The sequence below is a fragment of the Syngnathus scovelli genome, chromosome 1 (assembly GCF_024217435.2).
Source record: "Syngnathus scovelli strain Florida chromosome 1, RoL_Ssco_1.2, whole genome shotgun sequence".
Classification (NCBI taxonomy): Eukaryota; Metazoa; Chordata; class Actinopteri; order Syngnathiformes; family Syngnathidae; genus Syngnathus; species Syngnathus scovelli.
The window spans coordinates 2862523-2885181 of record NC_090847.1 but is presented as its reverse complement, the minus strand read 5'-3'; the positions used below and the strand labels follow the sequence as shown (position 1 = coordinate 2885181).

At 43.7% G+C, this 22659-nt stretch overlaps 1 protein-coding gene across 2 annotated transcripts in view; it reads left to right on the top strand.

The window, feature by feature from the left end:
- Nucleotides 1-2404: 2404 nt before the first annotated feature.
- tctn1 (tectonic family member 1) overlaps nt 2405-22659 on the top strand; it is a 253262-nt gene continuing 233007 nt past the window's right edge. For both annotated transcript variants that reach the window (XM_068651907.1, XM_068651906.1), the window contains exons 1-2: nt 2405-2868; nt 3221-3338. In XM_068651907.1, the coding sequence (XP_068508008.1) occupies nt 2562-2868; nt 3221-3338 (425 nt within the window). In that variant the 5' untranslated portion in view covers nt 2405-2561. The remainder of the gene's footprint in view (nt 2869-3220; nt 3339-22659) is intronic.

The window sequence follows — 22659 nt, the reverse complement described above, 5'->3', positions numbered from 1 at the left end:
AAATGTCAACCCGTGAGAACGTGTGCCCCCCTCCCATTTTGAGAACGGTGAGTGCTGCACTCCAACTGTTTTTTTTTTTTTTTTCTGTCTTCCTGGGGATCTGTTCAGGTAGTGTGGCAAATTTGAACAGGTTCCCTCATTCCTAGGCCAAATTACAGGGGGAGGGGGGGGGGAACACATCCTCACGGCGGCCCCGTGAGGAAATGTTTCCCCCATTCAAAACGGTGTATATGTGTGTGTTTAATTAATGAGGTGCACTTCGATTTATATGTTTGAAAGCTAAACCAATACATATTTTAGGAGAGGGTTACAAATGTTCCTTTTAACTGTTGTATGACTGAGTACTTCATAGTGAAGAAATTATTGAATGCATTGTGCAGTTCGAACTTAATAATAACGGAGAAGAAAAAATAAATAAATGATTTGTGCAGTGATACCTTTATTACTGCACTTTATCAATTTCGTTGTACTTATTTTGGTCAAACAACTTTGTTTCTTAATCATATAACATACATAAAAAATAATAACTTTAAACTTTATAAGAAATAAAAAAAAGCAAAATGTTCTTCAAGCAACCCTCAAATATTTAACATTTAATCTCTGTACATTTTGTACACAAAAAAGAGCCTGCCTTCGGTTGGAGGCTCCCCGACACATACAAGATGGAACCACCTGCAACACTCGTCACACTGAATCTGGTAAAAAAAAAAGAAAAAAGCAAGATTATACAATGCAGCACATACATTACACGTTAGGAAGTTATAAACATCAAAATGTGCACTGTTGAAAACATAGAACAACAGACAATAATTTACAATGAATGTGTAATTCAATATATTTCTTAATCATCACATGCATTAGTTAACAAAACCTGACATAATTACCCATCTGTTGTCTTTGTCGTGTGGAGCTTCCCCACAAAAAAGCACAAGTTAGATAAATCATCCGTGAAAACAAAGACAGAAGGATTGCTATTGTACTTCCCTGTGTAAAACTTAACTGAGATGTATATAGCATTGATAGCACAGTCAGGACCATTCTTCGGGTGGCAATAACATCTCTTGGGTGCATATTACTTACCAGTCTCTAATAGAAGTGTTGTGGCAATTCGGTGGCAAATTTGAATTCAAGACAATATTGTTTGACCAAAAGAAGAAAAACAAAATTATCTATTTATTTATTTATTTATTTATTTATTTATTTATTTAGTATCCAATATTGTAAAGTTATCAGTGCACAAATAATTTATTTACATATACACCGTTTTAAATGGGGGAATGGGGGGGGGGGGGGACATATTCTCAAGGGGCACCCGTGAGGATGTGTTCCCCCCCCCCCCCCCCTGTAACTTGGGCTAGAAATGAGGCAACCTGTTCAAGTCTGCCACATCACCTGAACAGACCCCCAGAAAGACAGAAAAAAAAGTCAGTGTAGGTCTCACCTTTCTCCAAATGAGGGGGAGACATATTCTCACGGGGCCGCCGTGAGGATGTGTTCCCCCCCTTGTAATTTGGCCTAAAATCGAGGGAATCTGTTCAAATTTACCACACTACCTGAACAAACCCCCAGGAAGACGGAGAAAAAAAAAAAAAAAAACACAGTTGGAGTGCAGCACTCACCGTTCTCAAAATGAGAGGGGGGCACAAATTCTCACGGGTTGACATTTTTTATAGAGTTCCTGTTATATTTTTTATCCCCCCTCCCCACCACCTGTCATTTTGCTTGGGACAAAAGGAGCCTTCAGAACTGAAATATCTTCTCAATTATTCATTCAAATCAATTCACTCAAATCATTCTCGTTATGAAAGATTTGATCACAAAACGTGCGTGGCTTTTTCTTAAATGAACACGTTTGACATTGCTATAGTGTCAGCTTTTATTTATATTGCGCTGTCTATTTAAAGCAAATTAATAAATGCAACAATATTAATTTGCTTTGAAAATACCTGAGTAATAAAATGGGTGGATGAATGATGATCACAATTACGTATAAAGTCTCCTTTGTAATATATATTCCTTGTAACATGTAATGGTACCCAAAAAGAGGAGTTTCTTTGCATCGAGGTTTATGCAAAAAGCTCACGTAATTATATCGTTGCTTTTTGGTGAAGCGAATGAGTCTTCCGTCTGTACGACTGGTCTTTGAATGCACCCCGCTTCAACGGCAGAACTCGGATGAACTTAAAGACATCAAATGAGACTAATCCTTTCTAAAAATTAAAATTGACTGACGCAAACGTGAGTTCTTCATGTTTTTATTGAAAACAACATAGTGCTGACACCGTACGACGCCGTACGGCATCGGTTTTTCGCTTTCCAAACAAGGCGTGCGCGCTCCCGTGGCAGGTGGAACAAAATCTCACGGGGGTACCAAATCGAGCATAACACCGGCAGCTCTGTTCCAAGATGGCGGCCGTATGAGATGTCACTTTACGTAGGCGTAAAGCTCGCACCGGATATCTAGTGTTTACTTATGTCTATGATAAAGACCATGCGGAAAAGGACGACGACAACAGCGGAAGTATTTGGGGAGATTGTCCTTAACGACGACTAAACAAATCATGGAGGTCGCGGTTGCTACGATTTGGTTTGCCTTCTGCTGCGTGTACATAGGTTTATTATCTGCAGTGGTAGCCTCAAAGGAGAACTTCACGGGTTACGACGTGAATTTGGCAGCAATTACTAACCGGAATTTGTCACACGACGAGTCTCTGGATAGTTCAGCGTTTGCTTTGCCTCAGACCACTGACTTCGACTCTTTCACTTCAAACTCAAGTTATAAAGTTATCGAAGTACCGAATCAACAACTATTTAATATTGAGGTCCTCCAGGCTGTCTCCGGTGGACTACTGACTCCCACGATTGACGGTAACTAAGACCTCTGATTTAGAATTACACACTGGTCTAAAGCTTATATCAAATAAACACCTGTGAGTATTTTCGTCACGTAGAAAAGGGGAAAGTGGATAGACGAAGAAAGCATACAATTTGTGATTTTGTTGCTTCCAAAATTACCAGCGTTTCATATTTTTGTGCGTGAAAAGTACATTTCCTTTCTATGTAAATTTGCGTTTTTTCATAGTAATGGGCTTAATTGTTGCGTGAAAAATGTCACATTGCCGTACACAGTACAAATCAAATGACGTTTATTTTTTATTTTTTACACAGTGCACTCATTTCGGCGTGTGCCGCATGTTTATACAATGTTTCTATGTTCCAGTTGGCAATGTGTGTTCCTGTGATGAGCACGAGGATCTCTGTGACATCAACTGCTGCTGCGACAAAGAATGTAGTCAGAAACTGGCTTTATTCACTGGCTGCACAATGCTCACCCTCAGGTAAGTGTCGGCACACATCTTTGGTGGTGTATTGGCGGGACCGAATGCATGGCATTCCGTCCCTGAGACGATGCATACGTTGGTCCTGGACAAACGCTCATTTTGTGGACCGCGGGCGGAGGACGAGAATTTTTTAGAAAAGGACAGACTGAGCAAGGATGGAAGTGGGTTTTCCAGTCCCTGTAATCGACCCCAGCCTGTCTTGTGTGTAATCCGCCAATACACATCATATCACGACAGGCAGTTTGTCATGTGCGTGCTCACTTGTTGTTATGCGGATGGAGTGAGTTCACATTGCTTCAAGCATACAAGAGGAGGAGCACTCCTTGTCCAAAATGTGTACACATCTGCCAGTCAATCTGGTGACTGGATTGTGGTTGTGTTGGAAGCTAAGTGCTGTCTTGGTGTTACAGCGCTTGGCTTGGGGCTGCCTACAGTGGGGAGAACAAGTATTTGATACACTGCTGATTTTTCAGGTTTTCCCACTTGCAAAGCATGTAGAAGTCTGTAATTTCTATCATAGGTACTCTTCAACTGTGAGTGATGGAATCTAAAACAAAAATTCTGAAAATCACATAGTATGATTTTTAAATAATTTATTTCCATTTTATTGCATGAAATAAGTATTTGATATATCAGAAAAACAGAACTTATTTGGTGCAGAAACCAATTATTTGCAATTAGAGAGATCAGTGTCCTGTCGTGCTTGACCAGGTTTGCACACACTGCAGCAGGGATTTTGGCTCACTCCTCCATACAGATTTCCTCCAGAGCCTTCAGGTTTCGGGGCTGTCGCTGGGCCACACGGACAAAGTATGGCAGCGGACCAAGAGGTTTGTGCGGCTTTGTGCACCAACTGCACCCTTCTCTTAGAGAGGTTGTCTCTGCGAGAGGGACGTGTCCGCCAGTTAGAGCAGAATAGTGCGATAACAGTAGTTGTAGTCAGCCCGCTAGCCCGGTTAGCATTAGCCCCAAGCGGCTTGCTAATCGCGATGAGCCAGGTAAGACGCATAGCCTTCCAAAGTCATCTCGGTCTACTGGCCCTCACACTTTGATCATAAGTGACTCCATTACCTGAAACATTACGCTTAAAAATCTAGCCACGGTAATGTGTATTCCTGGGGGCAGAGCACCCGACATAGAAGCTAATCTTAGGGAGCTGACTCGCAATAGGCCTAGTCAACAGCGTGGTTCCACCAACACTAGCTACTCGGACATAGTGATACACGTCGGCTCCAATGATGTTAGGATGAGACAATCAGAGATCACAAAGAAAAACATAGCGAGGACTTGTGATCTTGCCAAAAAGATGAGTCGGCATCGAGTATTTGACTCTGGCCCCCTGCCTGGGAGAGGCATCGATGAGAGGGTTAGTAGATTAGTCTCCCTTAATCGATGGATGGCTGGGTTCTGTCAAAAGCAGGGATTGTATTTTATAGATAACTGGTCCTCCTTCTGGGGCCGCCCTGACCTGCTGAGGGAGGACGGCCTTCACCCTAACCGTGAAGGCGCCTTCACTCTTTCAAGGAATATAGATTACTGTTTGAGCCATTCATGACAGGTCACTTTAGAGCAGGCCAGGGCACAGGTGATTGGACCACCTGTGAGGATGGGTTTGGAGCCTGTTAAAGTTAACTAGACTTTCAGCATACACATAGCTCCTCGTGTAGACTAGAGCGCGACAGTTTGAATAGTGCTACAGTACACATAGACACACTTTATACTGGGGTAGTAGACAGATCCAATCACTCCGTCCCGACCGGTCTTGCTGATGAAACGGTGCCTGTTTTAGATAACTTCACATGTGTAACAAATATTCACCATCAAATTCCCATGGTCGTTTCATCCCACCGCGCTAATAAACATTTGAGAGGTGATGTTAGGCCTAGAGAACACAATTTTTCTCGCATCCCGCTTAAAAATCCTTCGATAGATACGCACCCTGATTGACCGATGACACTTAAACTCGGTTTTATGAATATTAGATCGCTTCATACGCAAGCAGTTCTCGTTAATGACCTTATCACGGAACATAATCTAAACGTTTTTGGTCTTTGCGAGACCTGGTTAAAACCTAATGAACTGCTGCCACTTAACGAGGCCTCGCCTCCAAATTTTGTGAGCTCGCATGTGGCGTGTCCTCGAAAAAAGGGTGGGGGTGTCGCCCTCATCTCAAATTCTGAGCTTAGATTTAGGCCTCGCTCAATTCACGTATTTAAAACATTTGAAGTTCTCGTTGTGCGATCCACTGCTTTACCGTCATTCTATCTTGCTGTTATTTACCGCCCACCCGGGGCTTACTCTGGCTTCCTGGATGAATTTTCAGAATTTGTGGCTGATCTAGTGACAAATGCAGATAATATAGTTATCATGGGTGATTTCAACATCCACATGAATTCACCGTCAGAACCACCGACTTCGGCATTTCAGACTTTAATCGATACGTTTGGTTTTACGCAAGCCATACAGGCAGCAACGCATAAGAATGGAAATACCTTAGATCTGGTATTATCCCGGGGACTAGCAACCTCAAATATAGCAGTACTGCCATACACTACTGTTTTGTCTGATCATTTCTTAATAAAATTTGAAATTTTAGTTCCTTGTCAAAGACAAGAGAGCAGTCAGAATTATAGCAGCCGTAATTTTAACTCCATGACTGCAACTGCGCTATCTGAGTTACTGTCGCCGGCAACCGCCATGTTTCCTGCATACAGCGGCTTTATTGATAATCTTACAAATGAATTTAATGCGACATTATTAAAAGCCATCGACTCTGTGGCGCCACTACGTCTGAAAACTCGCCGTAGATGGCCAACTCCGTGGTTCACAGATGAAACACGTACGCTTAAAACAATTATGTAGAAAGCATGAGCGCAGATGGCGTTTAACCAAACTTGAGGTTTTCCATCAGGCATGGAAGGACAGGCTCCTGAAATATAAAGATGCGCTTATCTTAGCAAAAACTCTTTATTTTTCGCAAGTCATTAATCTCAATAAAAACAATCCTAAATACCTATTTGATACAGTGGCAAAGCTAACTCTGCGCCAGCCGACCCCCGATAGCACCTTCCACTCAGCTGACGAGTTTATGAAATTTTTTCTCAAAAGATTGAGTCCATTAGGGTCGAGATCAAGAATACCATTCCAATCGTTTCGCCGGTTACTAGCGCCGGGGATCATGCAATAACCCTCTCAAATTTTAAAAGCGTGTCCCTTGAAATGCTTACAAAATTGGTTAGTGCGGCCAAACAAACAACTTGTTTACTCGACCCGCTTCCAGCCAAACTACTTAAAGAATTATTTCCAATTTTTGGATCGGCCGTCTTAAATATAATCTGTCTGTTTCCTCTGGGATAGTGCCAACAGCCTTTAAAACCGCTATTATTAAACCGCTACTTAAGAAAGCAAATCTTGACCCGGACTGTCTCAGTAATTATAGGCCAGTTTCAAACCTCCCATTCATAGCAAAACTTCTTGAAAAAGTAGTTGCGCATAAACTAGTCTTTTAGTTACACCGAGGGCCAAGAAAATGTCTGCAGGTTCTAGAGCATTCTCTATTCGGGCTCCAGGGCTTTAGAATGCCCTACCAATGGATATTAGAACTACTACCTCAGTAGAAACATTTAAGACACGTTTAAAGACACATTTCTATGAGATGGGCTTTAACTAACTTGTAGTGGCCGATTCGGCCGAAGTTTGTTTTGTTCTCTCTGCCCACCCCCTCCCTGGCTGGGGAGGGGTTTAGGTGGCGCAAAAGCTGATAGCGGCTAGCTGGATTCTCGGGGACCAATTCAAGATGAAGAAACTGCAGCTCAACCTCCTTGAAGACACTGCCAGGACAATCGAGGGCACCTCCGACATCCATTTTTTCATTGATTTTCATAATATATATTACTTCTGCCCTCTCTGCATCCATTACAACCTGGTGATCCTGAAAGGGGGATCCTTCCATCTGTGGTCCCTTCTCAAGGTTTCTCATTTTCCCCTGGTTTTTCCTTGCCCTTTTGGGAGCTTAAGATCAGGGGATGCTTTGAGAATAATTGTCAATTTTTGGCTATGTGAAGCCCTTTGAGACTGTTTGTGATTTAGGGCTATACAAATAAACTTGACTTGACTTGACTTTAAGCTACCTCCAAAGATTCTCTATTGCAGAGGTCCCCAACCACCGGGCCACGGCCCGGTACCGGTCCGTGGGTCACTTGGTACTGGGCCGCCAAGCTGCACAGCAAAACAAAAAGATTTTATCGATGATCAATTAATTCAGGTCAAGACGCTCGTCCCGGTCACGTGACATGTTTCCCCAGTCGAGCCCGCAAAGCTAGCAAAAAGTAAGAATTTATTTTGAAATATATAAAAAAATTGGCGATTCTCTCCCAGTTACATCCGTCGGTTAAGGTCAGGACGCTCGTCTCGGTCACGTGACATGTCACCTCAGTTGAGCCCGCGAAGCAAGCAAAAATGAGCAGGAAACAGAGATGTTTGGAAAGCTTCTTCGGAAAGGGAAAAAAGCCCAATGAGGAGACGGAAGATGAGGCTATGACTTCTAAGAAAAGGAAAGCTGCATTTAAAAGAAAATTTCTGGAGTCCTACTTAAAATATGGATTTATCGCCACAGCTGACTCTGACGCGCTAAGCCCACTCTGTATAATATGTGGCGACAGGCTAGCTAATGAGCTAATGAAGCCTTCAAAACTGCTTCGGCACATGGAGACCAAGCATCCTGCATTAAAAGACAAACCTTAACCACTTCGGGTGTCATTGTCTCCGATTACGCCTAGATGGGACCGGCTCGTTTCTGAGAGACAAACTCAGTGCTCCCACTAATTCAATGTAATGGTGAGTTTTATTAATACAATTTAATAAATAATAAATGAATAATAAACAAATAAATAAATAATTTAAAAAAATGTGGTTTATACGTGTTTTTATGCCAGTTGAATCATTTTATTTCATCGTATTTATATATTTATTAGGGATAGGCTCCAGCACACCCGCGACCCCCGTGGGGACTAAGCAGTTCAGAAACTGGATGGATGGATATATATTTATTATAAATGTATTATTTATTTATATAAATGTATTATCTATTTATATAAATTCAGTCCGCGAAAATATTTCTGACACGTAATCGGTCCGTGGCGCAAAAACGGTTGGGGACCACTGCTCTATTGGATTCAGGTCTGGAGACTGGCTAGACCACTCCAGGACCTTGAGATGTTTCCTACGGAGCCACTCCTAAGTTGCCCTGGCTGTGTGTTTTGGGTTGTTGTCATGCTAAAAGACCCAGCCGCGACCCATCTTCAATGCTCTTACTGAGGGAAGGAGATTGTTGGCCAAGATCTCACGATACATGGCCCCATTCATCCTTCCCTGAATACGGTGCAGTCGTCCTGTTCCCTTTGCAGACAAGCATCCCAAAGAATGATGTTTCCATCGCCATGCTTCACAGTTGGGATGGTGTTCTTGGGGTTGTACTCATCATTCTTCTTCCTCCAAACATGACGAATGGAGTTTAAACCAAAAAGTTCTATTTCTGTCTCATCAGACCACATGACCTTCTACCATTCCTACTCTGGATCATCCAGATGGTCATTTGAAAACTTCAGACGGGCCTTGGCATGCGTTGGCTTGAACAAGGGCACCTTGCGTGCACTACAGGATTTTAATCCTTGACGGCGTAGTGTTACTGATGATTTTCTTTGAGATTGTGGTCCCAGCTCTATTCAGGTCATTGACCAGGTCCTGCCGTGTAGTTCTGGGCTCATTCCTCACCTTCCTCATGATCATTGATGCCCCACAAGGTGAGATCTAGCATGGCGCCCCAGACCGAGGGAGATTGACCGTTGTCTTGAATGTCTCCCATTTTCTAATAATTGCACCAACAGTTGTTGCCTTCTCACCAAGCTGCTTGCCTATTGTCCTGGAGCCCATCCCAGCCTTGTGCAGGTCTACAATTTTATCCCTGATCTCCTTACACAGCTCTCTGGTTTTGGGCATTGTGGAGAGGCTGGAGTCTGATTGATTGAGTGTGTGGACAGGTGTCTTTTATACAGGTCATGAGTTCAAACAGGTGCAGTTAATGAGTGGAGAAGAGGCGGGCTTCTTAAAGAAGAACTAATAGGTCTGTGAGAGACGAAGTTCTTACTGGTTTATAGATGATCAAATAATTATGTTATGCAATAGAATGCAAATCAATTATTTGAAGATCTACTGGGATTTTCTAGATTTTTGTTTTAGATTCCATCACTCACAGTTGAACAGTACCTATGATAGAAATTACAGACTTCTATATGCTTTGCAAGTGGGAAAACCTGAAAAATCAGCAGTGTATCAAATACTTGTTCTCCCCACTGTATGTTATCATTCTCTTCTCAGCTTTCATGGATTAATGTTCTCCGTCGCTATGACATATTTTCGTTAATGAGAAAAATGAAGGCGGGGGCACGTTATATGTGGTTACGAACTCAAAATGGACATTGAAGCAAACAGTTCATTTACAGCGGTTTCTTCGGTGTCTCGTCATTGTTTATTAACATTGCCGTCACATAATGTTGAGGGTATGGGGTAACGCTTTGCTACATTTGCGCACCTCCTCGTGATTCGACAGTATTTTAGTTTTCTTTTCCCATGAAAAAGACCAGCGTGGTACAGCTAGCTCAGGCGGATAAAAGAAAACTTAGCTTTCTGAGATGAATGCGCTATTTATGAACGTAGGCTCTGACTGTAGCTACTCCCGGTCAAAAGATCCACACCTCGTACTGATGTTTATAAATATTTATTCTTATAAATGTGAACAAAATATGAGAAATGAAATAAAACAAATTAATATTACGCAACTTTCACATATACAACACCATGTGACTTCACAAACATGTTACAAGCACACATTGACACTGCTACAATCAACAACTTTGGTCAACAACACAAAAGTAAATCTTTAAACCATCCATCCATCCATCCATCCATCCATCCATCCATCCATCCATCCATCCATCCATCCATCCATCCATCCATCCATCCATCCATCCATCCATCCATCCATCCATCCATCCATCCATCCATCCATCCATCCATCCATCCATCCATCCATCCATCCATCCATCTTCTTCCGCTTATCCGGGGTCGGGTCGCGAGGCAGCAGCTTCAGGAGGGACTCCCAGACTTCCCTCTCCCCAGCCACTTCATCCAGCTCATCCCGGGGGATCCCAAGGCGTTCCCAGGCCAGCTGAGAGACATAGTCTCTCCAGCGCGTCCTGGGTCGTCCCCGGGGTCTCCTACCGGTGGGACATGCCCGGAACACCTCCCCAGGGAGGCGTCCAGGAGGCATCCTGATGAGATGCCCGAGCCACCTCATCTGGCTCCTCTCAACGTGGAGGAGTTGCGACTCTACTCCGAGTTTCTCCCAGATGACCGAGCTTCTCACCCTATCTCTAAGGGAGAGCCCGGACATCCTGCGGAGAAAACAACTCATTTCGGCCGCTTGTATCCGGGATCTTGTTCTTATCATAGCTCGTGACCATAGGTGAGGGTAGGAGCGTAAATCGACCGGTAAATCGAGAGCTTTGCCTTTTGGCTCAGCTCTCTCTTTACCACGACGGACCGGTAAGGAGTCCGCATTACTGCCGACGCTGCACCGATCTCCTCACTCGTGAACAAGACCCCAAGATACTTAAACTCCTCCACTTGGGGCAGGATCTCATCCCCGATCCGGAGAGGGCGTTCCACCCTTTTCCGATCGAGGACCATGGACTCGGATTTGGAGGTGCTGACCCTCATCCCGACCGCTTCACACTCGGCTGCAAACCGCTCCAGTGAGAGCTGGAGATCACGGCCTGAAGAAGCCACCAGCACCACGTTGTCTGCAAAAAGCAGAGACACAATGCTAAGGTCCCCAAACCGGACCCCCTCAACGCCTCGGCTGCGCCTAGAAATTCTGTCCATAAAAATTATGAACAGAATCAGTGACAAAGGGCAGCCTTGGCTGAGTCCAACCCTCACTGGGAACGAATCCGACTTACTGCTGGAAATGCGGACCAAACTCTGGCATCAGTGATACAGAGACCGAACTGCCCTTATCAGTTGACTCGGCACCCCGTACTCCCGAAGCACCCTCCACAGAACCTCCCGAGGGACACGGTCGAACGCCTTCTCCAAGTCCACAAAACACATGTAGACTGGTTGGGCGAACTCCCATGCACCCTCGAGGATCCTGCTGAGGGTGTAGAGCTGGTCCACTGTTCCACGGCCAGAACGAAAGCCACACTGCTCCTCCTGAATCCGAGGTTCGATCTCCCGACGGACCCTCCTCTCCAGCACCCCTGAATAGACCTTATCAGGGAGGCTGAGGAGTGTAATTCCCCTGTAATTGGAACATACCCACCTTCTTAAAGAGGGGAACCACCACCCCAGTCTGCCAATCCAGAGGTACTGTCCCCGATGTCCACGCCATGTTGTAGAGGCGTGTCAGCCATGACAGCCCCACAACATCCAGAGCCCTAAGAACTCCGGGCGGATCTCATCCACCCCCGGGGCCTTGCCACCGAGGAGTTTTTTAACTACCTCAGTGACTTCGACCCCAGAGATTGGAGAGTCCACCTCAGAGTCCCCAGGCCCTGCTTCCACAATACAAGGCGTGTAGGTGGAATTGAGGAGGTCTTCGAAGTATTCTCCCCACTGACTCACGACGCCCCGAGTCGAGGTCAGCAGCACGCCATCCCCACTGTAAACAGAGTTGACGTTGCACTGTTTCCCCCTCCTGAGACGCCAGATGGTGGACCAGAATTTCCTCAAAGCCGTCCGGAAGTCATTCTCCATGGCCTCGCCAAACTCCTCCCACGCCCGGGTTTTTGCCTCAGCAACCGCCGAAGCCGCGTTCCGCTTGGCCATCCGGTACCTGTCAGCTGCCTCCGGAGTCCCGCAGGCCAAAACGGCCCGATAGGACTCCTTCTTCAGCTTGACGGCATCCGTTACCGCCGGTGTCCACCAGCGGGTTTGGGGATTGCCGCCACAACAGGCACCAACAACCTTACGGCCACAGCTCTGGTCGGCCGCCTCAAGAGGCGCGGAACATGGGCCACTCGGACTCAATGTCCCCCGCCTCCCTCGGGACGTGGGAAAAGCTCTGCCGGAGGTGGGAGTTGATGTTCTTCCTGACAGGGGATTCTGCCAGACGTTCCCAGCAGACCCTCACAGAGCTTTTGGGTCTGCCAGGTCGGACCGGCATCTTCCCCCATCATCGGAGCCAACCCACCACCAGATGGTGATCAGTTGACCGCTCCGCCCCTCTCTTCGCCCGAGTGTCCAAAACATGCGGTCGCAAATCCGATGACACAACTACAAAGTCGATCATCGAACTGCGGCCCAGGGTGTCGTGGTGCCAAGTGCACACATGGACACCCTTATGTTTGAACATGGTGTTCATTATAGAAAATCCGTGTCAAGCACAGAAGTCCAACAATAGAACACCGCTCGGGTTCAGATCGGGTGGGGGGGCGTTCCTCCCAATCACGCCCTTCCAGGTCTCACTGTCATTGCCCACGTGAGCATTGAAGTCACCCAGTAGAACGATGGAGTCCCCACTAGGAGCGCTCTCCAGCACTTCCTCCAGGGACTCCAAGAAGGGTGGGTACTGCCGTTTGGTGCATAGACACAAACAACAGTCAGGACCTGTCCCCCCACCCGAAGGCGGAGGGAGGCTACCCTCTCGTTCACCGGGGTGAACCCCAATGTGCATGTGCCCAGCCGGGGGCAATAAGTATACCACACCAGCTCGACGCCTCCCACTGTGGGGAACTCCAGAGTGGAAGAGGGTCCAGCCCCTCTCGAGAGGGCTTGTACCGGAACCCAAACTGTGCGTGGAGGCAAGTCCGACTATGTTTAGTCGGAGCTTTTTTGCCTCGCACACCAGCTCGGGCTCCTTTCCAGCCAGAGAGGTGACATTCCATGTCCCAAGAGCCAGCTTCTGCAGCCGGGGATCAGACCGCCAAGGTCCCTGCCTTTGGCCGCCGCCCAGCTTACATTGCACCCGACCCCTTTGGCCCCTCCCACAGGTGGTGAGCCCATGGGAACGGGGACCCACGTTTCCTTTTCGGGCTGTGCCCGGCCAGGCCCCATGGGTGAAGGCCCGGCCACCAGACGCTCGCCTTCGAGCCCCGCCTCCAGGCCTGGCTCCAGAGGGGGGCCCTGTTGACCGCGTCCGGGAGAGGGAAAACGCAATCCATTTATTCATCGTGCTTTGTCTGGCCTCTCACCTAGGACCCGTATGCCATGGGTGACCCTACCAGGGGCATGAAGCCCCAGACAACATGGCTCCTAGGATCATAGGGGCACGCAAACCCCTCCACCACGATAAGGTGATGACTCACGGAGGGTCTTTAAACCACAGGTGTCAAACTCAAGGGCCGAGGGCCAGACACGGCCCACCACATCATTTTATGTGGCTCGCAAAGACAAATTGTGCATCAAATTCGTGTGTCATTACTAGAATTGCAAATTGTCTTCACTTTTAATATCTTTTTTTTAAATATTTGACCAGTTTTTACTCGTCTGATTTGAAAACGAGTTATTTGTCAGTTTGTTTTGTAGCTTTTACTGTATACAATAAAAGGTGCTCATACATTTATTTGGGTTGACAGTCATAATGGCCCTCTGAAAGAAGCTATGACTACAATGCGGCCCGCGAAAAAAAAAGAGTTCGACACCCCTGCTTTAAACAGTGAATTATGTTTACCGTGTGCTCCCTTGACTAGTTGTAACCAAAAATTAACTTTCTTCGTCGATCGTGTAATCTCCACTCTTCCTGTCTCGCTTGGTACTCTCGCTCCTCTCTCGTTCCTCTCCTGCGCGTCTCGACTTCCTACTTTCTTGTCCCGCGCTCGCTACGCAATCTCTGCCACGTAACATCCGGTCATCAACAATAACGACAAATTAGAAAGGAGAACAAACAAACTATAAATTAAACTATAAATTATATTCCTTCAGCAAGTTTATGCAATCATTTACACCGACACCACTTCTGTCGACAAAGCTGTCAAAATTAAATGGAGATGGCGTGGCTCAGAGAAACGTGGGAAAAAAGGTGAAACTGCGAGGTGTTTAGATAGATGAATTGTGTTCCTTATGTCTTCATTTAGTAGTCCTTTGTTCAGACAAGGGTTGCGGGTCTTACCTTAGCAAACATTTCCGACAGTTTCGGCAGCAACTTCCGCCTTCGTCAGAGAGTGGTGTGTGTGACACGTCTTATTCAGCTGTTGTTACTACGAGGGCGTGACCCTCCTATTAGATTTGACAGGTGGGTCACGCCCCCTGCTGTCCTCTCGCCGCTCCAAAATGCTGGTGTGTGAGAGTATGTATGCTCCCTCATCTCAGTTCATGGTGTACTGTCCATTTTTTCTGATTTCTCTTGCCTTCATAATCCAGCGGTGTTGTCCATTTTCTTCGGTGCGGATGACTCTGGCTTTGTTCGAGTTCATGATATAGTTCTTCCTTTTGCAGTGATCTGTTATGGCTGATTTATGGGTCTCTTGCAGTGCCTTCTTCTTTGTTGCTCACAAGAGCAACAAAGGAGAAGTATCTTGTATTTTGTCTGTCTCCTTCTCGCATTTCTTTTAGTGTTCTTGTGCTGAAGCTTCTTCCCGTTTCACCGATGTATATTTTATTGCATATTTGACAGGGTATTTCGTATATTGAATTGCACTTGTTGTCTTGTTCTGTTTTGTCCTTGGGGTGTACTAACAACTGTTTCAGTTTTCTATGTGGTTTGACGGGTGTGTTGATATGATATTTTCGCATTGCTCTCTGTATTTTTTCTGTGATTCCTCTGATGTACGGTAGTGTTACCATTCCTCTGTTTTCCGTCTTATTGGTGGTTTTCTACTTTTTGTTTGGTTCTGTTTCTTTTTTCTTTATTTGTGCTGCCCATTTGTTTATTGCCCATTGTAGAAATTGACATGTTTTTAGTGCTTGTTGAATGTGCCTTTCTTCCGTTGCTCTGTCTTCTGGGTCTGTGATTATTGTTGCACGTTCGTGTAGTGTTCTAATGACTGACATTTTGTGTGCTGTGGGGTGTTCTGATGTCCATAATAAATATTGATCGGTGTGGGTGGGTTTTTTGTGAATTTTAATTTTTATGTCTCCGCTGTCTGTGTGCTGTATTTTGATATCTAAAAACGCGATGGTATTGTCTACTTCTTCTTCGTGGGTGAATTGTATGCTTCCAGTGGTGTCTATTGTGTTAAGGTGATCTGTGAGCTGCTGCACATGGCCGTTTTTTATTTTTTCTATGATGTCGTCTACGTATCTTTTCCACATTGTGGGTCAGAGCGCTTCGGGTGCTGTTGTAATAGCTTTTTCTTCCAAGTCTTCCATAAAAAAGCCGCACATGATGGCCGACAGAGAGCCTTCTTTTTGTCTGTATATTTGATTCCTGAACGTGAAGTATGTGGATGTGGCAATAAACAGTAGTAATTGTATTATGTCCTGAGTGGTGAGGTTGGTGCGCTTTTTAAGGGTCCTGTCAGTCTGCAGTTGGTCTTGTACGATTTTTAATGTTGCTTGTACAGGTGTTTTGGTAAATAGTGATATGACGTTATGTGATATGAATGTTTCCTCCTTGCCCACCTTAATGTCTTTGAGTTCTTTTGCTAGTTCTTTTGAGTTCTTGCAGTGTTCTTCCGTTTGTCCAAGTATGGGTTTTATTATTTCTGCGATGGCCTTTGACCAATTGTATGTGACTGAACCGATACTGTCAACTATTGGGCGTAGTGGTGTTCCTGGTTTGTGGATTTTTGGCGTGCCGTATATGCGTGGTGTGATGTTTGCTGTGGGTATGAGATGGTTGTATGTTTGCTTGTCTATTTTGTTGTCAATTAGTAGTGGTTTTAATAGTGCCTTGAGTTTATTTTAATTTTCTTCTGTTGGGGCTTTTTTGAGGATTTCGTAGGTGTTGGTGTCATTTAACATATCCTGCTAGGTGTTTATGTGCGTGGTATGCTATAAAGTAATACAGTATGGCAGTAATGGCAAGAAGGTGCGAGCTAACATGCCACCAGGCAGAGGAGAGACATAAAGCTGCCGTTCATTCACTTCAGTACACGTCTTCTCCGCCTGGAAAAACCTCAACAACAACCGACGTATGAGCATCGATGGCTGACCGTGTGTGCAACCTTAAAGTGCGCGCGTGTGTTTTTATAGCGGAGCACAATTTGCCATTCACCATGTTGCAGCCACTGGTTGAGCATGTGAAATTGTAGCAGGCTCATGTAATGTCTGAAAAATAAAAGCATTGAATGAAAAGTCCTGTGATGGTTATTTGTATTGCCACAATACAGTCAAGCCTTGCCAAAAGAATTGCTTTATTGAATTGAGATCTCCTGCTCTCACTGGAGCGGTTCGAAGCCGAGTGTGAAGCGGTCGAGCTGAAAGACAGCACCCCAAATCTGAGACCCTGGTCCTCAGTCGGAAAAGGCTGAAATGCCCTCTCCAGGTCGGGGATGAGATCCTGCCCCAAGTAGAGGAGTTCAACTATCTTGGTTGTCTTGTTCATGAGCAAGGGGAGGATGGAGAGTGAGATCGACAGGCGGATCAGTGTAGTGCAGGGGTGGGCAATTAATTTTTACAAGGGGCCACATGAAAAACCTGAGTTATGTCAGAGGGCCACACCTACGTTAACTTAAACCTGCTCAATTTTCTTCCATTGTAAAATGCACTAAATTATTTATTTTAAATAGTTGGTACTTGTAATTAGAAGAATACAATTATTCTGTTTATATTTATATTAAGCTATGTGAAATTGTGGTGTATAGGTCAAATAAAAAAACAATCATTAATCAGTACAATTTATTCTTAACTTCTTTAACTTTTCCTCAAATGACAAAACCGCTGCATCTCTGAGTGTGAAGTTTGATAAAAAGTCCTTGTTGGGCTTGCAGTTTTGCTAGCAATGCATCAGCCTCTGATGCGCCCTGTTTATCAGACAGATGTATTTTTTCTCATGTTTGGTCGTGTAGTGGCGACTCAATTTATATTCTTTAAACACAGCGACCTGTGTACCACAAATCAGGCACACGGCTTTACCTTTCATTTCTGTAAAGAAATACTTGGCAGTCCATGTCTTGTTGAAAACACGGCGCTCCTTGTCAACTTTTCTTTTCTGAGGGTCAGCACACATTTCTCGGGCAGCATTACTTCGCACTGTTCACCTTCACGCACAGCTCACATACACGTACGCTACACGGAAGTGCGACGCCTTTCAAAATAAAAGCAAAACAGTTGTATTGCGCGCACGACACAATTATTATTATTTTTTCTTAAATTAAGTAGTAATCAAATATAATTTACGATTGGCCTCATGCGGGCCGGACAGGGACTGTAATTTGCCCAGATCTGGTGTAGTGTCTGCTGTGATGAGGACTCTGTGCCAGTCTTTTGTGGTGAAGATCTACACCAGTCCTTCTCAAATAGTGGGGCGCGTCCCCCTAGGGGGTTACGGTGCGTTATCAAGGGGGGCGCGTGTGACACCAGGGAACATGCTTTTCTTTTGGCTGTACTAGATTAAAGTATAATTAGACATCCACTGCAGTAGGTGGGAGTGGCAGTATCACTAAGAGTATGCGCAAGGAATATTCACTCTACAGTGTAGAGCGCACGGAACATACCCACACACAGCACAAAGCAGGCGATAAAAAGTGCAGTGGGACACCATGGAAAAATATTTAACAGGTTTGAAAAGAATGGCGGAGAGAGAGAATTGAGAGTCACACGAAAGCTACCGTAATTTCCGGACTATAAGTCGCGCTTTTTTTCATAGTTTGGGTGGGGGGGCGACCTATACTCAGGAGCGACTTATATATGTTTTATTTCACAAATTTTTACTTGAGCATTAAGACATCACTTACTTACAAGTATAGTTGACCACTTCCCATGTTATTTTTAGTATAGTTGATCACTTCACATGCTTTTATATCTTTATCTTGAACATATTCAAAACATAAAAAATAGAGAAAACATCAAATAAAGCAATTAACACTTTAAAGCACCATATCCAAGTCCACTGTCTGCTGTATGTACACTTGCTCTATTTTTGCTCCTCTTATATTTATTATTATTATTTATTATTATTTGGCCCGTTCTCAGCTCTTTGTTTGTGTTTGTCACGTTAGCATACCTATCGTTTAGCCTGTTGTTGCTATTTAATGAATTGGAGTGACACCGATGGTTTTATAAACATGTTATTCATGTAACAGTTGTCCTTAATCACTCTATATGTTACGTCAGGCCCGTTCTCAGCTCTTTGTTTGTATTTGTCACGTTAGCATACCTATCGTTTAGCCTGTTGTTGCTATTGTTTAGCCTGTTGTTGCTCGTTCATGACTGTTTTTGGTGTGGGATTTTGTCGAATAAATTGCCCCCCAAAATGCGACTTATACTCCGGAGCGACTTATATATGTTTTTTTCACTTTTTGGGGCATTTTATGGCTGGTGCGACTTATACTCCGGAGCGACTTATAGTCCGGAAAATACGGTAAGTCAAGGAAATATGACGAAGCGTATGTAGCGCTCGGTTTCAGTGTAACTACGATGGGAGACGAGGAAAGACCAGTGTTGCTGTGCCTTACAATGTTGGCAGCGGACAGTATGAAGCCAAATAAATTAAGGCGGCACTTAAAGTTATTGCACCCCAATCACGCTAAGATGCTTGAGATTTTTCAGCGAAAACGGGCTGAATATTGTCAACAATCATCCCACTTTGTGAATGCTACTTCAGTCAATCAACAAGCACTGTAAACATCATATAAAGCAGTGTACCAAATTGCTCAGTGCAAAAAACCCCACACCATCGCAGAAGAGCTGATACTACCTGCAGCCGTGGATATGGTCTCCGTCATGCTGCCTCATTTCAAGCACAAATTGTTTTATTCATTTTTGTTTTGTAGGTTATAAAACATGTTTTATATATTGTGCTCCTGAGTTAATGTTGCTGATTACTTTGAATTGAATATTATTTAATGCTGTTATTTAATTTAATATTATGTATGTTTATTATTATTTTATTGTATATTTTTCAGCATAAAATGGCAGTTGGTCAAGAATGTTTATAGTTCAAATAACTATAATTTATTTTTTAATTTCAGGCAAAGTGATGCACATTGAATCTGTTCTGTTACAGACTAAAAAAACAATGTTATTAATAAAGTTATTCTTTATTGTAAGTTGATCTTTCTTTTTTATTTGGTTTTTGTTTTCTTTAATGTTAATAAGGGTACAAGCATGGGGGGGCGCCAGATGTTTTCTTCTCCCTAGGCAGGCATCACAGAAATGAATTGAGAAGCACTGATCTACACTCCTACCATCACCTATGGTCATGAACTACGGGTCGTGACCGAAATAACAAGATCCCGAATACAAGCGGCCAAAATGAGTTTCCCCCGCAGGGGGTCGGTGCGCTCCCTTAGAGATAGGATGAGAAGCTCGGTCCTCCGTGAGAGACTCGGTGTAGAGCCACTGATCCTCCACGTTGATAGGAATCAGATGAGGTGGCTCCGACATCTCATTAGGATGCATCCTGGATGCCTCCCAGGAACGTGTTCCGGGCATGTCCCACCGGCAGGAGACCACGGGGACGACCCAAGACGCTCTCGGCTGGCCTGGGAACGCCTTGGGATCCCCCGGGATGAGCTGGACGAAGTGGCTGGGGAGAGGGAAGCCTGGGCGTCCCTCCTAAAGCTGCTACCTCTGCGACCCGACCCCAGCTAAGCGGTAGAAGATGGATGGATGGCTGGATCAATGGATCGATTGATTGAAAACATTGAAATGACACAAGAAAAACTGCCATAGAAATCTGTTCAACATTGCCCTCTTCTTTTAATAATGATCTGGGATATTAATGTGGTTTAGATTGAATCCTTCTTAGTATTTGAATGTTGTATTAGAAAACTAGATCTATTGAGCTATGGGCATGTACCGTATTTTCCGCACTATTGGGCGCACTTAAAGGCTTATAATTTACTCAAAAAACCACAATGCGCCTTATAATGCAGAGCGCCTTATGTATGGATCAAATGAGGAATTTGTTGATCCATACTGGTTGTACACAGCGCTCTTACAAAATGTGTCAGTACGTTTCAGAAGCATCGCTTTCAGCATTACAGCAACCTTGGTCAGCGGCGTCACCAAAGTAAGCTACTACTGGTCGATCGCATGATATTAAAAAAAAAATATTTTTCCGATAGGCTAGAATCCATCCCATCGCTTGATTGACATACAGGTAAGCCTGTCGAGAGGCAATCACAGTGAACCACACATGCGCAATAGACAGTGACCACACCCACTCACTGCAGCAAGTTTATCTGCGCATGCACAAACCTGGCGCTAAAGCTAACAAGCTAATCAATGCATCACGCATCAACGCACACACTTGTTTTTTTTCTTTTAAACTAAACAAAGTTTATGACCATCAAAAATGAATGGGGTTGCTGGACCAAGTAAGAAGCCAAACCGTATTAATTTCATACGGAATGGGAGTTGGACTTTTTGTTTTACCTCATTGACTGGGTTGACATTCCCTTTAGCACAGCTCCATCTAGTGGATGTCCAACGCAACCCGAGTCAACCCCAGTTTGATGCAGTAGCTTCTATTCTATGCACCATTTAATCCGGTGCGCCCTATATATGAAAAAGTTACTAAAATGAAAAATTCAATGGTGAGCCTTATAGTGCAGAAAATACTGTACACACTATTCTCTTTTTTTACATGAAAACTTTCGAGAAGCAATTGTGTGGCAGAAAAAAGGAACTGCTGTATCTACACCTCTTTGTGTGTGTTTATACAGCTGCCATTGGTTTACATGCATTGTTATTGCTTTGCCATATACAACCGAGTTCGGTTGAAGTTGGGAAATTGTGTCATTCACAAGCAAGGATGGGGCGAGGTTCACCCCTTTGTCCACAACTGCGTGAGAAAATAGTTGAACAGTTTAAGAACAACATTTCTCAAAGCAAAATTGCAAGGAATTTAGGGATTTCAACATCTACGGTCAATAATATCATCAAAAGGTTCACAGAATCTGGTGAAATCACTGCACGTAAGCGCCACAGCCGGAAACCAAGACTGAATGACTGAGACCTTCGATCCCTCAGACGGCACTGCCTTAAAAACCAACATGAGTGTTGTTAGGTCTGTTTATTTCGAACATTTAAAGAAATACAAGAAAGAAAGTAACAATACTGAAAATTATAACTCCATAGTACAATAGAGAAGAAAGAAAAGAAAAAAAAAAACATTGCGTTACAAATTTTCACTTTATCATAAAAATCTTATTTGTTCAAAAGGGAGTAGAAGGAAGCCTAGGCTTATCTAGCTCTACCCCTTGTAACCACGTTTGCTTGATTCCGTCAAGATTTGTCCATTTTCAGATATGTTAAAGATATACACACATATATATATATATATATATATATATATATATATATATATATATATATATATATATATATATATATATATATATATACACATACATACATACATACATACATACATATATATATTATACATACACACACTTATACATACATACACCTCCTTTAGATAAATACAAAAGCAGTTTAAACACCTCACAGCATGCTACGGTATCCCATCAGTATTTTGCCTTTATACATTTTTTTAAACTGAGGTAAAGAACTACAATTCTTTAGTTCGTCACTGCTGGCGTTCCATATTTCCACACCTTTAACTGTTATACAATGCAACTTTAAAGTTGTTCTCACCAAATCTCTTTTAAACATAAGTGTTCCTCTTAAATCATAGGTACTTTCCCTCCACTCAAACAACCTCTGGATACTGTTTGGTAATTGATTATTTTTTATTTTGTACAGGAGTTGGATGGTTTTAAAATCGACTAGATCATTGTATTTCAGTGCATTCAGTTTTACAAAAAGAGGGTTAGATGGTTCTCTGTAATCAACATTATTTACAAGTCGTATAGCTTTTTTTTGTAGAATGTAGATTGGATCTGTGTTTGTTTTGTATGTGTTGCCCCGCACCTCCACACAGTACATAATGTATGGGAGTATGAAGGAGCAGTACAAGGAATATAATGATGTTTGGTTTATAAGATCTTTTACTTTATACAATACTGCCAGTGATTTTGAGATCTTTGATTTGATATACATTATATGTGGTTTCCAACTTAATTTTTTATCTATTAGCACTCCAAGAAATTTTACTTCATTCACTCTTTCTATTTCTATATTATTTATTGTAAGAATTTTGTCTGTGTTTGTCGGACGGTTTCCAAATATAATATACCTTGTTTTACTT